The sequence below is a fragment of the Notothenia rossii genome (genome assembly GCF_949606895.1).
Source record: "Notothenia rossii genome assembly, chromosome: 5".
Taxonomy (NCBI): domain Eukaryota; kingdom Metazoa; phylum Chordata; class Actinopteri; order Perciformes; family Nototheniidae; genus Notothenia; species Notothenia rossii.
The window spans coordinates 6,905,337-6,921,757 of record NC_136903.1 but is presented as its reverse complement, the minus strand read 5'-3'; the positions used below and the strand labels follow the sequence as shown (position 1 = coordinate 6,921,757).

The 16,421-nt window shown below is 41.0% G+C and overlaps 2 protein-coding genes across 10 annotated transcripts in view; both read right to left on the bottom strand.

Annotated features, from left to right (window-relative positions):
- Positions 1 to 2,163, bottom strand: part of kif21a (kinesin family member 21A) — a 75,835-nt gene extending 73,672 nt beyond the window's left edge. For 2 of the 4 annotated variants that reach the window (XM_079681658.1, XM_079681659.1), the window contains exon 1: positions 1,742 to 2,163. In XM_079681658.1, coding sequence (XP_079537784.1) covers positions 1,742 to 1,785 — 44 coding nt within the window. In that variant the 5' untranslated portion in view covers positions 1,786 to 2,163. The remainder of the gene's footprint in view (positions 1 to 1,741) is intronic. The other 2 variants (XM_079681661.1, XM_079681660.1) reach the window with 1 other exon arrangement.
- A 1,956-nt stretch (positions 2,164 to 4,119) lies between these two features.
- Positions 4,120 to 15,642, bottom strand: LOC307039394 (proton myo-inositol cotransporter-like). 6 transcript variants are annotated; one of them, XM_079681424.1, is made up of 13 exons: positions 14,631 to 14,789; positions 13,670 to 14,142; positions 12,358 to 12,517; positions 11,748 to 11,956; positions 11,499 to 11,607; positions 10,703 to 10,866; positions 10,493 to 10,607; positions 9,975 to 10,100; positions 8,987 to 9,111; positions 8,609 to 8,761; positions 6,831 to 7,006; positions 4,879 to 4,944; positions 4,659 to 4,798 (listed from the first exon to the last, which is right to left on the bottom strand). In XM_079681424.1, the coding sequence occupies exons 1-13, from the start codon at positions 14,648 to 14,650 to the stop codon at positions 4,790 to 4,792; spliced, it is 1,905 nt and encodes a 634-aa protein (XP_079537550.1). In that variant the 5' UTR covers positions 14,651 to 14,789; the 3' UTR covers positions 4,659 to 4,789. The 6 variants fall into 6 exon arrangements, with proteins under 6 accessions (XP_079537548.1, XP_079537549.1, XP_079537546.1 ...); XM_079681422.1 differs by lacking the exon at positions 14,631 to 14,789 and adding an exon at positions 15,503 to 15,642 and having other exon boundaries at positions 4,120 to 4,944; XM_079681423.1 differs by lacking the exon at positions 14,631 to 14,789 and adding an exon at positions 15,503 to 15,610 and having other exon boundaries at positions 4,120 to 4,944; positions 13,670 to 14,139.
- Between the last annotated feature and the right edge of the window lie 779 nt (positions 15,643 to 16,421).

Sequence of the window (16,421 nt, the reverse complement as noted above, 5' to 3'; positions counted from 1 at the left end):
CATCTGGTTCTAGGTCTACCCCTTGGTCTCTTCCCAGCTGGACGTGCCTGGAACACCTCACTAGGGAGGCGCCCAGGTGGCATCCTAACTAGGTGCCCGAACCACCTCAACTGGCTCCTTTCAACACGAAGGAGGAGCGGTTCAACTCCGAGTCCCTCCCGGATGACTGAACTTCTCACCTTATCCCTAAGAGAGACGCCAGCCACCCTGCAGGGAAAACCCATCTCGGTCGCTTGTATCCGCGATCTCGTTCTTTCGGTCATGACCCATCCTTCATCAACACTCTGTTAAACTGGTAATACATGCAATTCATTAGTAATTTGCCGATCCGCCCTTTGTTTTGTGCTAAATTCCCCTTGGGTTTGCTCACTTTCCCTCAGTAATGCATCTTCTACTCTAATATACAACCTTGTGATTGCATTCAACTCCCTGAATGACTTTTCCCCCTTCACTCAAAACAAACTGACATCTGTTGACATTGTCATTGCAAAATGTGGGTTTTCATGTCTCATTTAACATGGATTTCTCCCTGTTTGTGCTAATGTTTGGCACAAAATGGCATCTCTAGAAAGAAGCTCTTGCTCTTCAATATGTTCCTGCTAAAATTACCTCTGCTTGAAAATGTCTTTTTCATATTAACTTTGTTTAAGAGGCAACATTACCTTGAATAAAACAAAACATGTACACACCGTATCAGTGTGGATGTTCCCCTTCAAAACAGAATCAGGAAGCTTTGGATGAAATGCCTCAAACCTGGCACACAATCATGATGCTGCACTTTTGTGAACTCACAGAATCAGAGCTTGTTTACAAGGTGCAAAATGAAAGAGGAAAGAGAAATGCAACATCCCACCCACCAGCTATCATTTTATAATAGTGAACGCATTGTATTAAAGACACAGAGGAGCAGAGGGGGGAGACTGATATCCCACCATGCCACTGTCACTGTGCCACCTCACCAGCTGGTAGGGAGCGGCCTGCCTCGGCACAATAGCACATTAAGTGTTTTGAGTAAAAGGAAGCTTTTTTACTGATAAAGCAAACAGGTGTAATTGTAAGGGGTTTAAATACTGAAGCCAGTACAAAGATCAGACTTGAGAGGAATGGAGTGAACGGCTCACTGTCCTTTCCTTAAAACCTGGCTGTCAGTGAAGCTCTCCTTTCATCGATTAACTGTCTCTCTGCAGGAGGCTTTGAGGAGGGGCTTTAGAAAACACACTCACACACTGATTTGTCTCTCCCATCCTCTCCGCCTTTCTTTGCTCATCCAATACATTAGATGATATCATCCCTCCTCATGCATGTGCTGGAGACGTGTGTGTGTGTGTGTGTGTGTGTGTGTGTGTGTGTGTGTGTGTGTGTGTGTGTGTGTGTGTGTGTGTGTGTGTGTGTGTGTGTGTGTGTGTGTGTGTGTGTGTACCTGTGCATAGGGCGTGATGCTTTTGCATGGAACAAAATGTGCATTTCAACTTTGTGGAAATCCTAGCGGGGATACGGCACTTAACGGACCGAAAATGTGTCCTAAAAATACGGTAGCACCATCAAGGTGCCCCGGTATAACTGGATCACCGTGCTCAGATGAAATGAGGCTGATCATTAATAGATACAGTGTGTGCGTGCTGACCTGCAGGTGTTTGCTAGGCCCTTTCCGCTGACTGACAGGTGGCACCGGGTAATTAACAAAACACAACTACGCATTTACCCCGTTAATGGAGAATTGAAAGAACATTTAGTGACTTACCTCAGTGCCACACGGACTGTACTCTCGTCTTGCCCCGAAGTCATGACTCCTTGCACAGTAATCGATGGGGAAAAAATAAAAAAAATTGATTGGCGAAGAAAAAAAGTGCGCACACCCCGGCGACAGGACCGAGCAACGGAGCTGCTCACCTCGACTTCAGCGCCGCCATCTCAAAAACAAACCCAGAAATTATCTCAGCTGGTGTTTATAATTATAACCATGATATAGCTGTGGTGTGTCCGCATGTCACGTCTATGTGCGCCGCATCTCTGCGCAGTTCTGCTCGGATGCTTCAGCTTCGGCTCCAGCAAAAACACATGCAGACTGTGCTGCTGCTGCTGGTAGGTGAGCCTCTGTCATACACAAGTATAGAAAGTACACACACACATACATACACACACACGCACTCTCTCTGCTCCGTTTACGCACCGCGCGGGGAGGGAGCCGCAATGCGTCAGCAAGCCACGCCCTCTACGGGGAGAACGGCAGCGAGGTGACGTCATGACAACAAGGGTGTTATGCACATGTTTTGTAGAAAGTCAGAAATGCAAATGTATGCTTGCTTATAATAACTTATAAATGTTCTACCTTGGATAGGATTTGAGGAGGCTTCTTATATTTTCTTGGAGGGGAGAACGCCACAGCAACCTCTGTATAATTGTGCAATTGCATGTGATATGTGTATGCTTATTTAAATTGTATTATATGTCTATTTGCGGATATATTTCCTTTGAAACATGTCATGGGACTCGTTGAAGTACCTTACACCGTAGGATGATGCCTGACGTATATCCTTGCATGTTCTTCTTTTGTGTTTATGATCCATGTAATTAAAGAACATTTTCAACATTTTCAATAAAAAGTGAGAAATGCACTACTTTTTTGTGAATATTTAAATAAATGATTGAGTGTTTTTGGTTGCTTTATGTTTAATTATCATGCAACTTACCTCAATAGATAATTAATTTGATTACACTATCAGGAGAAAAGATAAAATTACATTAAAAAAACTTTTTATGGTGCATTTTTATCAAAAGTCAGTTATACACTTAAAGCCAGATCACAACGTATTTTATAATGTGTATTATTTTTAATTTCCTGCAACTATTTAAGTGATTTCTTTCATTGGCATTGTTCAACACACAAAAATAATAGGGCTGCTTTCTGAGTAAAAGTATACTGTTGTGCTTGACTGTAGTTCAGGGCAAAGGAGTCAAGATAATCGTATTTATATTACAGAATAAAATGGCGCTTCAGAATCACTGTACACAATATGGAGATCTTTGTTAAAACATACTAATATTAGAACTGAATGACTTTATGTATGAATATGACACAGTACAATGTGTTCTGCAATATATGCTTATGAAATACAAGACAAGTGAAATTAAATAATGGTCTGTATAAATGTTGCTGCTGCACTTGTTACTCTTGGACCTTTAACGCCACCCTGTGGATATAAACCGTCATGACACTGAGGGCATTGGAGATCCATTAGGTCAGAGAAAATAAAAAGAGGTTATCATTTGAAAAAGTTGACATTAAACGTAAATTTAACAGCAAAGCTCATCAAGCATTTTTCATATTTTACCGTTTTATTTTCCTTTTGTAATCTATGGGGTACCGACCCTTTAAACCACGGGTGTCAAACTCAAATACACAGTGGGCCAACATTAAAAAATGGGTACTATCGGAGGGCCGGACTGGTTCAATGTTTATTGCAAAACGTATTGAAATGAACTTATTGCACATATTAAACCTGGAACTAACAAAGCTTAAATTATTGCCTATAAAAACAACATTAAACATTAAATAATCAGTTGCATTCATTTCTTATGGCTCTATCTGCAGCTTTTCCAGAGTCATTTCTTATGATTACATTTTTCCACAGGCCAACAACAGCTTCAACAAAACTATTTCCCTCAAAGAGAAACCAAACATGCCCTGTTGTCGAGAGAGAAAAGGTGCAGAAGGAAACATCCATTAAACTCAGTGTGCTGCTCTGTGATGCTAGCTCAGATACTTGGCATCTCATCTCGGGTGCAAGTTCATCAATGTTTGGGCTCAGGCTCTGAGCGGAGGAGACCCTCAGGATGGAGGGAAGGTGTGCGTGCAATATACCGGCGGGCCAGATCTAATAGGAATTAGAAATTATCCTGAGGGCCGAAATTAAATCCACCAAGGGCCCAATTTGTTTGACACATGTGCTTTAAACCCTGCCTAATATTACTTTCCAACACAGCAACTTTGACATTGTCGTTTGTACTTTGTGGACCCTCAAATGTACACACAATCATTTATACAATATGTAATTACCTTAATGTAAACAATGTATTAAATAGTGAAGTGTTGCATCATATATAATTTCGGCCACAAGGTTTCAAATTGCTTCAATGCGCTTGTTTATTTCCAAAGCTCACATTGATAAACAGGACATTCAATGTAACATTTTGAGCATTTTAAATACAAAATGGAAATGACAAAGTACCAAAGTGAACACGTCCAACAAACTATTATGTTACATTGATCTATGGCCAATAAAAACTCCAATCTGAAGACACTCCTTACCTGAGGACACACTAAGGTGTTCAAAAGGGCAGTGTGACATTTCCCTTTTTAATTCTCACACAGGCTGGTTTTCAACAAGATGAACAATAATAGCGGCTGGATTACATCACTGCTGTCATATTGTTTAAAAGTTTTAACAACGTTTATAACTTGATGTTACACAATTACAACGGAAAAATATATGAGAAGTATCGAAAAATACTTCATTAAGATTTTGGTGCTATTTCCAAGCATGAGAACACTATCCCAATACGTTTGTAGATTATTATTATTATTATTATTATCAATAGTTACAATGAAAATTGTTCTTAAATAAAACATTAAAAGACACACAAGAATTGTAATTTCTGCCTTGCTTTGCTTTTAAAAGGAAATCTATACTTCAACAATTTTAAATGCAAATAAGACATGAAAAGTGCAAACAGGAAGTTGTGAATAAAGGTGCTTTGTATAAAGTTGTTCAGGGCTACTTGGTCACCGTTATCTGAGCTGTGAACACAAACACATCGAACATTACATTTGGTACAGACGGTATTTAAAGCTTGTGCGCTCCTTGTTTCAGTACTTACAGTAATGAAGGCTATAGCACCTGACCCCGCCGCTCCGTACTGTGTCGGACTCGTTTCCGGTTGATTCTAGAAATATTTAAGATTTGAGCAACTTGTTCTAGCAATCTGACATTTAAAAAAACATATTTATGATGAAATGAAAAGTGAAAAAGACACCCTTTGTTAAAGTGAAATATGTCCCACTGCACAAAGAATAGCAGCAAATCACGATCAACAATTCAGTTAATAAACAAAAGCACAGGTTAGAATAATAAACCCAGGTTAGTGACTTTAACAGGAGTGTTTTTGGAAGAGTTCATAATGTATGGCAAAGAAAATTAAGGCAAAAAGGAAAGGATTTTTTTCTCCTCCGTCTGACATCTTCATGAATTTAAAGTAACATCACGGAAGCTAAACAAAACTAACATTCTTTCTGGAAGAAATGGATGAAGTATTTATGTTAAATATTAAGAATATGAGGACCCTTTGCTTAAACGTAGGGTAGGTAAGAATGGAGAAACCAGCTCGAGTGCACTAGAATTTGAAAGTACACAACCGAAAAAAATCTGCCCCTTCCTTCAGACTTCCTTACAGAGCCCCTCCTCCAACACACACAAACGCGCACATGACCAATGAGGGCACGAGATAAATTTGTGCACAGATGGAAGGCTGACAGGCAGGTAGTCCATCCAGTTATTTTAGCCGGGCCGGCTCAGATGATTGGTCGTGCTTTTTACAGTACCACGGCTTCCACAGATGAAATATTTGTATGTATTTATTGTCAAAGCATTTAATGCAGGGGTGTCAAACTCAATTTCATTGAGGGCCACATTCGCATAAAGGTTGCACTCAAAGGGCCGGTTGTAACTATAATGTATTATATTACATGATTGCCTCTGAATTGGATTATTATCGGATAGGATAATAACTTAGTAATTAACTACGTCTGAAAGCAGAAGTCCAGGGGAAATAATTGCAAGTCTCTTCAGTGTGCATGTCACAAAACGAGATGCATTGTGGGACATGTAGTTTATGGACAACCTGCTTCTGTAAAGTGGCATGTAACCGTATAATGAACGTGTTATATTCTTTGCAGGCTCTTGCGGGGCCACATAAAATCAAGTCGCGGGCCGGATTTGGCCCCCGGGCCTTGAGTTTGAGACCCCTAATTTAATGTATTCATTGCTATCGGGACGTTAAGAGCATTCCATGGAATATAACAACAAGTGTTTCTGAAGTGAATTACCTACCCCACCTTTAAGTACTACATTATTGTCAAAGTACTCATTACAAGTAAAATACCTAAATTCAAAATCGCACTTGACTAAAAGTACAGTATTATTGAGCAAATGCTATAAGTTATTTTCCACCACTGCTTGCTGGTATATGCATTTTGAAGTCAAGGAGTACCGACTAGAGATAAATGATTGGACTGAAATCAAGCAAAGCGTTGGTAACAACATCTGGAAATAGAAAGGTCTGGATGCTAAAGAAGGAGCATGAGGAAATAACTCATTAAAAACCAGGTCAATTGGTTTCTAAAATACTCCCAAGTCCTTGAAATTCAGATGACTACTTTGTTAAAAAAACACAATCTGTTTGACTTTGACATGTTTTTGGTACCATAACGTTCCTGTGAGATTCACATTAGCCCAGTTCAGATCCACCCCGCTCACCAAACACCTGGAAGGTCTTGCTCCAAAGTTCCTCTTTATGATGACCCAGGGAACGATGGGAAACAAGAAGAAGGAAAAAGCAGATCCCAGGCTAGAAACACCGAAGAGAAGAGATGATGAGCGAGGGGGAAGTGTCCGATTTAGCCAATCACTGAAAGACAGACTTGTTTGGCTCATTTGATCAGAGGTAACACGATCCCCTCTCCCCCAGTGCACCAAAGAGAAAGAGGACAGGCTCCCAGTCTACTCTAGATCTGACGCCTCGGTGTCAGAGTGGAGGAAGTTGCTGCCGTTTACCCGGGTGTACTGGATGTTGCTGCTGTCCGTGGGGGGGGCGGAGGCTCCACAGGAGCAGAGTGGACCGGTGAACAGGTGATCCACGTCCTCCAGCTGCATGCCCTTCGTCTCCGGGAGGCAGCCCTGCACGAAGATGAGCCCCAGCACCACCAGCCCCGAGTACAGGAAGAACGCTCCTAAGGGAGACAGTCGCATGTCACCGATTCAGTTGGCCATTTTAAAATCAGATCTATTTGTGTATGCATGATGTAGTTACGTCTAATCCACAATACGTCTCCGGAAAGTTTGGTTGACGCTTTACTTAAACAAAAGATATCAGTACAAACACATATTTTCAAAAGGTCAAAAAACGATATTGCTATTGTGATTCTTTTCTCCTTCTCACTTCTAATAAGAAGCAGCTGCGGTCGTCTATGACGTCAATTTTACGACGGCTGGTTTAAATAAATGATATCATAATATTAATAACAAAGGATTACAATGTTCAAATATATCAAGTTATACATTTTTAAGATATGGCTCCTACACATATATGTTAGACTGTTTGTTTGTAATACATTGTGTTGAACTCCCAAGATTAACCCCGGTGATTATTATGACATTCAATGTGAAAGGACTTCATATTTAAAAAACTGCTGACTATGTGCTACCGTAAAACTTAAAAATGAAAATGAAAAGTGGGGTTATGCATTTCTGTTCATATCAAGTCCCAACGTAATCTCATGTTGGATGAAAATGAAATAGAAATGCTGCCAAAGTTACCGATTGCAGTTTGAGCCTGTTTATGATGTTCATTTTCTCTGGGCAGGGCAAAATGGGAGTAGTGACAAAATGCTGTTAATGGACCATCCTGTAGAATTCAATCAAAACTATGTTGTTGTTATTATACTCTGAAAAGTATACAGTTTGATTTATTCTCACGATGCTCAATCAAAAGCAAACTCGGATGTGTAATCAAAACCCACTTGTTAGTTAAGCTCAACTCCCTCACCACTGCCCTGATGCTGTAAACAAGAATACGTTTTCTGATCTGGCAGAAGCAGAAGACTGCCTGTGAAGTAGCAGGACATACTTTTAATGACAACATATATATATATATATATATATATACCAGATAACAGAGATGAAACTCTGTGTGTCTTCATGCTTCATCCATTCACAATTCATCCTCTCCGCCCTCCTGTTAATAGACGCCAACTCTTTTGGTTCAACAAACCAGATTTTGCCACAATGTCCATCAGACACCAAGAAACCAAGTACACCTATACATTAGGGTCGATGCACAATCGTTCACATAGTTTAGCCATGGAGGCTCTTTTCCCTTTGCAGTCCCTTGCAGGTTAAGGATATTAATAAAGGTGCCTCCAACATCTCCACTTGCTGTGTCTTGCTTCCTTCCTCCCTAAATATCTAGAAGGAATCAGCTGTGAGCAACACTAACCAATCTATAGCTCAACTTTTACATGACATGTCACTTGCTAGTCGCTTTTATCCAAAGCGTCTTCCATACTCAATACTGTGAACAATCCCCACAGGAGCAATTTGGGGTGAAGTGTCTCAGGGACACAACGACATGCTGACTGCAGTGGGGTTTGAACCTGTGCTCCCCTGATCCCAACACCAACGCGCTAGTCCACTGCGCCACACGCCTCCCTGGACTTTTATTGGACACAACACATTCAGTTCAAATCATTTCAACAGCAAAAAGAGTCCTATTTTGATCCCAAACGCAGTATTTGTATTTTACAAAGGCTCCCCTCACATGTAGCGGGTCTTACCGTAGTAGGTGAGCATCTGAGCGATGTGGAGGAAGGTCAGAGACACCAGAGCGTTGCAGATCCAGTTGACTCCGGCTGAGCAGGCGTTCCCGGTGCTGCGCGCCCACATCGGGTAGATCTCAGAGTTTATGGTCCAAGGCATGGGGCCCATACCTGACACAGAGGCAATGCATTATGTTTACAGAATGTATATATGAACATACACACAAATGACTAACAATGTGCTCTACAATACAGAAGCCATGTTTAGGGTTGTAAACATGCTGCCTAAAGGATTCTTCTACAAGAACTACAGAAGGTTGTAGTAAGATCCAATCTGTAATTCAAAACAAGACTATAAGATGTGAGACGAAAAACAATGAAGAAGTCTCTTCAGACCTGGAGCGAAGAAGGCCAGGTAGAGGATGAGGCTCAGCAGGACGATCCAGGAGTAAGGGGTTGGACAGTAGTTGTAGGCCCAGAGCGAACTGTCGGGTAACTCCTGTCCTGTCTGGTTGTAACAACTGGATGAGAGAAAGAAAGAAACGAGAGAAGTGAGTCCATGTGGATACTTCAGCAGAAGAGACCTGGGCTGCAGGCGATTCTATGTGCTGTGAAGATACCAAAGCACCAAGAGGTTCTTACTACTTTGTCCATTAGTACTCGCCTTTGCTTTTAATAAAGGCTATTTGTATCTAAATGCAATGCAGACCACGTGTGGTTTCACTTTAGGCATACGTGATGACAATGATTACATTTTAATATTAGCTGACCCTTTAACCTAAGCAACTTACATAAGCTTAATCGTACGTAAAGATACACACTAAAACAGCATTTATCCTGCACGTACATTAGCATCCATTAAGCCAGATGATATGAGTTGCAGGGATGCAAACTCATCAGGTATGAAAAAGGAGACAAGGATCCGAGCCCCCCGAATATCGGCTTTAAAATGAGGAATAACAGATGATTTTAGCAGAACAACTAAAGCAGCAGTTTTAATAATAACAGAAACGCCAAAGAGTCACATCTAATAGAAATATATAAAAGCATTTATTTGAATTGTGTAGCTGTCAGTTAACTAAGTTCATAAACTCAACAAGTACTATACTTATAATTTTGAGATACTTGTACTTTACTTAAGTACCGGTATGTAAATGTTTGGCTGCTTTGTTCTTCTACCCCCCCACAATCCAGAGGTAAACGGTGCACTTCAAGTGGCCATGTTGTATTGGCCATGTTGTATTGGCCAAGGTGCAGTCCAAACACAGGCTGTAATGAGAGCTGTTAAGTGTTTGTACTGTGACACTCCTTTCTGCATACCAACTATTGGTCATACTCTCATTTAGTATCCTTCACACAACCACACAGTGAGCCGATGCCTGACCTTCCCCACGCAGCGCGATCTGTGGACGCCGCACTGACAGGAACACAGGACGAGTCGTACACAGCGGTGCCATTTTCACGATAACAGAATCCACAGTCTGGATCCAACATGCAGGGTTCACAGGACCTGGAAGAGAAAGCTGAATGTGAAACGTCTCGCATCAACCCATTTCAACATAGGGACACTTCTGACTGAGCAGGTGCAGCTCTGTCAGCAAATGATCAAGATTGTAAGATGCAGGATGAGCAATAAGAAGGGTGAGATGACTGCATCAGTGAACACAGACACACCTCAAGGAGTCAAATATGCTAGATGTGATGGCACTTTGGAAAGTCCAATATTTGTTTAATTGACACGGGACTCATGCAGAGGTGAAAACTCCCACTGGAAGTGTTGGGATCCAGAAAAAGACACTATGTACTATCAATATGATGTTTAGTATACTGATAATATGCTGGAAAGAAGGTTGGGATTGTAGCATCTCACATGTATTGATAATGAAAGGTGTGTAGTCTCACCCATAAAGTGTGCATGTTAAGTTTTGGGGGTCGACCGGGTGAAGGGTGATGGGCGGAGAATACTGAGCAGACATTAAAAACCCAAAGGCCAACACAGTCAGACTCAGACCGGTACCTGCATCGGAGAAAAATAAAAACAAAAAAATTATGTTGTCTGTAGAAACGATCAAATAATGAAATCCTGCAGGACTTCAGGGACAAATCACAAACCTAGAAGACTGCCCAGCGTCAGCTTCCTGCGGCCCACCCTCTCCACCAGCCACACTCCGAACATGGTGAACACAAAGTTTGTGGCAGAAGTTGCAGAAGACAACCAGATCGCCCGCTTAATGTCCCGCACCCCCGCCATCTGCAGAATAGTTGCACTGTAGTACCTGGATATGGGAGGGGAGATGAAAGAAAACCCAAATCTATTAACATTTCGACACGAATCCAACTGAACACTTTTGTTTCTGTTCCCACGGAAACACAAAGACTCAGATTTATCAATTGAGCGGGAAAAATTCCAACAAACATTTTTACTTTTCAATTTAGACCTTACTTTGACTATTTATTATTGATTTAACTAACTGCCTTATCAGCACTTGTATATGTTTTTTTTGTAATGCTGCTACTTATTTTATATCATGGATTTGTACTTATTTGATTTTTTAACTATTATTGGTGTGTTAGCCTTTTATCTGATATGTTAGTCTACTCATTTTATTTGCACTTCACCTTTGTTGTTGTAACAATACATTTGAAAAACAGGAATCTTGTATTTGTCCCACAATGGAAAAACATACAACCTCACAAGAGGCAAAAGGTACAGTGCAGATACAATTCAAATACAAAAACTAACAATCATAAAAGAGGCGAGCACACGTTAATATAATACAAATCAAATAAGTCCCAACCATGGTAAGAAAAAGGAAGCAGCAGGATTTCTGATTGAGGATGCTAGGAGGCAGGGAGAAGATCATTCATAATCATACAGTCACTATTACAAGAGGAACAGACGACCTACATGACGGTGTTTACTCCCGACAGCTGCTGGAACATCTGGAGGCCGCAGCCGACGAAGAGAGCCCGTCGAGTCGGACCGTATCTAAGCATTCGCAAAATAACAATCCCTCCTGCAAGGACACAAAGTCTCTGATAAACATTCAAGTGTCAACTCATGTCATTCCTCTTTGTGTTAATGTCCCTCTGTACACAAGCAGACAAAACTCGCAGCTCTAATCTTTTTTTTTCAGGTTTCGCAAAAATCATTCACCTCCGCCCGACTCCTTCTCCTCGTCCTCGATGCTGCTCCTCATGGAGTCGTACTCCTCGTCGACGTTCTGGCCGCCTCGGATGCGGCTCAGAGCGTGCCGGGCCTCTTGGCTCCGTCCCTTTTGGAGGAGCCAGCGGGGGCTCTCCGGCAGGAAGAGGAAGCCGCAAAACTGCAGCACTGCTGGGACAACGGACAGACCTAGCATGTACCTGTGAGATGGAGAGGAGGAGGTGAAGAAATGCTGGAGGAAGCAGGGCTGTGCTGTAACACCAAACACTGAGTTTCAGCTTTATATTCTGATATTAAATAACAAACACTTCCCCTGTGGATCTGATACCGTCATGACATTTAAATGACAGACGTTGGAGGCTACAAAAAAACATGGTGAGATCTTTGTAACACTCCAACACATTGTACATGATAGGCTACAGGGCAGGACATCTCCAAGCGGTTGACCAATCACAACAGAGCCGGCCAGCTAACCAATCAGAGCAGACTGGGCTCTGGTTTCAGACAGAGGGTGAAAAGAGTGTGAGAAAAGTAAAGAGCTTTTTGAATGTCTAACTACAGTGACCGACTGTTGTGGAAATTTAACGGCAGAGAAACGTACCTCCAGCCGCCGTGACTCATGTAGCTGAACACTCCATCGGTCACCGTGGCGATGAACTGTCCACCGGTGATGAAGAGGTTGTTGATGGTGACCAGCTGACCTCTCAGGTGAGGGGGGGAGACCTCAGCGATGTATACAGGAACTGTCATAGAGGCAATGCCTGATGGGAGAACCAGAAAGGGTTTTATTTTGATACACACACAAACATTTCCCAAAACATTAATTCAATTAATTTGTTGGTGATGCACTTTAGAGCAGTGGTTCTCAACTGGTGAAAAAAAAAATTGGAATTCTTTTTTTTTTTTTTGGGGGGGAAAAAGTCAAACTTTTATTTTAAAGGCCCGATTTTCGAACGCTGTGCATGCAGTCGGCGTTGGACTGGAAGTACCGGAGACCATAAACGGTTTTGAAAACTTCTGTGACGTAGTGATCATCTTCTCAATAAAATATCTTTGCTGATGTTTTTTCGAGTCTTCTGGCCAATCAGAATCAAGATTGTTGCCGGAAGTCCCCACGGAGAATAACTTTGCGGTATAACTCTTCTTTATACATCCATGGGTACAACTTCAGATAAAAACGAACACGTAATGAAATATGACCCCCGGTTTGATGATTGACAGGTCACAGAACAATGGGAGCTATCTACCCTTACCCACAATTTAAAGTAATCTCCTCTTTACTCTTCTCTGCAAGATGTCAGAACAAAGTGAAAAACAAACAATGGCATAAAATATTATTAATATGTCGGGTAGTAATAGATTTATTTATTTTCTTCTCAGAGTGTACCAGAATGCATAGTTTATGTTAGTATTTCTATTCCCCCCAGACCCCCCTGCTGGGGTTGGGGTTTCAGCATGTGTGCCTTTTTATATAGTTCAGCTTTGATTCCATCATCTCATTAAACCTTTTTTAAAAGCATACTTTAGTTCTGTGAAGGGATATATGCACTGTATTTCACTTGTATTCATATTGTATGCTGAAAAGCGTATATATTACAGCACGTTTTTTTGTTGAATAGATTTGAGTGCTTCAAAATGTTGGGTCGCGAATCGACCAAGTCAAAAGTGGGTCCCGAGGCCTGACCAGTTGAGAACCACTGCTTTAGAGCTCCTCTAGCTGTAGTTAGTTTGCAGATTTCGTCAAGCGAATATGTTTTGCACTGTAGTATTTCTGATTTGACTTAGTAGTGGAAAAAGGATTTGGACATTTGACCCGTCTGTGGCTATTTGGGGTGGGAAAGTGTGTAACGGTGTCAATTACCTGGATGAATAATGTGTTAATGTATCAAAATGACATGCTTTCACCAACGCACCTATGCCCAAACCAACTATGATTCTTCCCACTAGAAGAACCACCTTGTCGGGGGCTAAACTCAGGATGATGCCTCCAATGGTGAAGATGAAACTGGCCAACAGGATGCAAACCCTGCGGCCCAGCCAGCCGTTCAAGGAGCCTCCCGCCAGGGCGGAGAAGGCTGCGGCCCAAACAGTGCTGGACACCAGCAGCTCCTGCCATAGAGCGCTCAGGTTCATCTCCTTCTTCAGGAGCAGCATGGCCCCGGAGACCACCCCGGTGTCATACCCGAAGAGAAACCCCCCCAGGCCAGAGAACAGCGCCAACATATAGACGAAGCATGGCTTGGAGGCGTTTTTGTCCAGGAGATCCCCACCAGTGGAGGATGGAGGCCCGATGAGGCTCTGGTCTCCATCATCCCCTGCTTTCTGTCTGCTTCTCCCCATATGGCCGCTCATGTACTTCAGGCTGTATTCATCCTGACTGCGACTGCTGGTGGTGGACATAAGGTGAAAGTTAGTTTATTTATAAAGCACATTGCAGACACAAAGGCAATTAAAAGTGCTTTACATAGGCAATAACACATGACAATTAAAACAAAGTCAATTCAACAGAAAGACAATTCATAGCAGAGATAGAAATGTGTTAAAAAGAGACATTCTAAATACACATAATCGCTGAAAGAAGTGCAATGTTAAAACATAGTTAAATGACCTCTGGAAAAGCAGCATTAAAGAGCAAGGTTTTCAGCCCTCAGATTCTCATGAAGTAGAGGAACGTAGAGGAAACAAGGAGGTCATTTGCCAGCAAATAAAAAAACTCCCTCAACACAGAGCAGGGTTGAGAAGAAGTTGCCCCAAACAAAAGAAGGTAGTAAGGCTGCATTTTTCGGAATAGCAGACGTCCAGGAACAGGAAGCAGCCAAAACGTCGAGATTTAAACAGCTATATCTGCTCCATACATATCGTTTCCTTACAAACCATTGTTTTTGAATGTGCATACGGGTATATTATACAGCAACGCTGATGAACGGTTAACTTTAATGACTCCAAAATGACTAAAAAATATGTTTTAATCACCGAAAGCGCTAAAGCGCTGCAACGGGAGCCGCCATTTGTAATGTTTACACTGACGTCACATGGCGTGAGTCACCTGATCTGACCCGCAGCAAAAAGAGGCAGAAATTAAACGTTTTCCAACTATTTGTAATTAAAAAAATTCAACAATTAGGTGCATTCATAAATAAAAGGAGTCTTGCACATTATTATTTAAGAAAACGTTTTTTTAGCAACCAATTTGGTTTCTATGTATTTCAGACACTTCCTTTAAACTGCTTACTGCTGCTGCTGCTTCTGCTGCTTACTAAAATTATATATTATTTTTGTAAATCGTTGTTTATCGGCAATGATGTTAAAACAGATATTCAGATAGTTGTCCATGTCCTTGGTAACTAGTGTTAACAATGTATATCCGTCTAAAAAAATGTTTTAATGTCTATCGAAACTACAAATTAGTAATTGACCTAGCTGCTTACATGAATCATACACACAGGTATTTCCAGTTTTACATGGACAGTTGTCATTTTGGGCGTGTGGTGAGAATATGTCAAAAGCCAATTGTAGTTTCTGAGAATGCATTGGAGCGGTATGTAGCCTATTGATTTATTAATAGAGACTCAAAGTGCAATAAACCACAGGCTGAGCTTAAAAGTTCAAATCCACAGTATGTCACACAAATTCAATTCATACAGGCTAGATGTACAAGCTGGCGAATAACAAGGTAAACTACTACACGCCAACATCACACAAAACAACCAGCTGAACACATCTGTGTAAAATAAACCCAACTTTACCTGTAAAAAGCTTATTCTGGTGCAGTGCATTTGGCGTCCTCTTCAACAATAGGGAAGTTTGGCTGATCATATGATCATGTCGCAAAAGGTAACCTCCCATTTACATTATAATGAACCAAGTGCCTCCGGTGATCCTCTCATAGCCCACAGCTATTTACCTTCAACCCTTGTCAAACTTCAGGAATTTGCATTGATCGGAATATATCAGGGAAATAAAGAGTGAACAAAGTTTCCCATTCTATTTTCATGCCAGTTGTTTCTTATTCGCCTTAACAACTAAATGATAATGAATGGTGGATGATTTAGCAAACTAATAGCAAAGATTTCATTTTATATTCTTTTAAGATCATCTGGACTATTTGTCTTTTTATTTAGATACATTATAAGATGCAAATAAGAGATATTTTGTTTGAATTTTTTACCCCAAAATAGGATATTGCAATTTTCCATTTAACATTGACATGGGTTTAAATATTTAGACATTGTAATAATATAATTCCTCAATCCATATCTTTCGCAATTTGGTAATTGGTTTATTTTCTGACTCAGTTTGACAAGTGGTAATATTAGTATTATAAAAGAAATAACTACCTTCCATGCTGTGTACCGTAAATACAGTAATAGAGGCGCAGATAAACCCCAAGTTGATGGTGGCGGCAGAAGAACAGACAAAATCATTAAATAAATCACATTTTTGTCAGAGTTTATGTATGCCGAATTTAAACATAGGCCTACCTTAAAATAAGTAATTCCACTTTTTTATATTTTCTGTACCAGCTAAGTATCCTTGCCTATTTAGAATCAAACATTACACATTTGATTTTTTAAATGGAATACGGTGTGAATCAGTGCTGCTCGCCTCTGCTTTTGAAATCGGTAAATCAGTAACTGACGTCAGACACCGGGGCGGGAGTGAAGG

Bases quoted from the DNA above. Each gene is read 5' to 3' on its own strand.
- LOC307039394 (XM_079681419.1), bottom strand. From the start codon at position 14,650: ATGCACATTCAAAAACAATG. The intron at 10,867-11,498 runs GTAGGTCGTCTG...TCCCATATCCAG, and splicing joins TCGGGAGTAAACACCGTCAT to GTACTACAGTGCAACTATTC. The intron at 10,101-10,492 runs GTGAGACTACAC...TTTCTCTTCCAG, and splicing joins TTAACATGCACACTTTATGG to GTCCTGTGAACCCTGCATGT.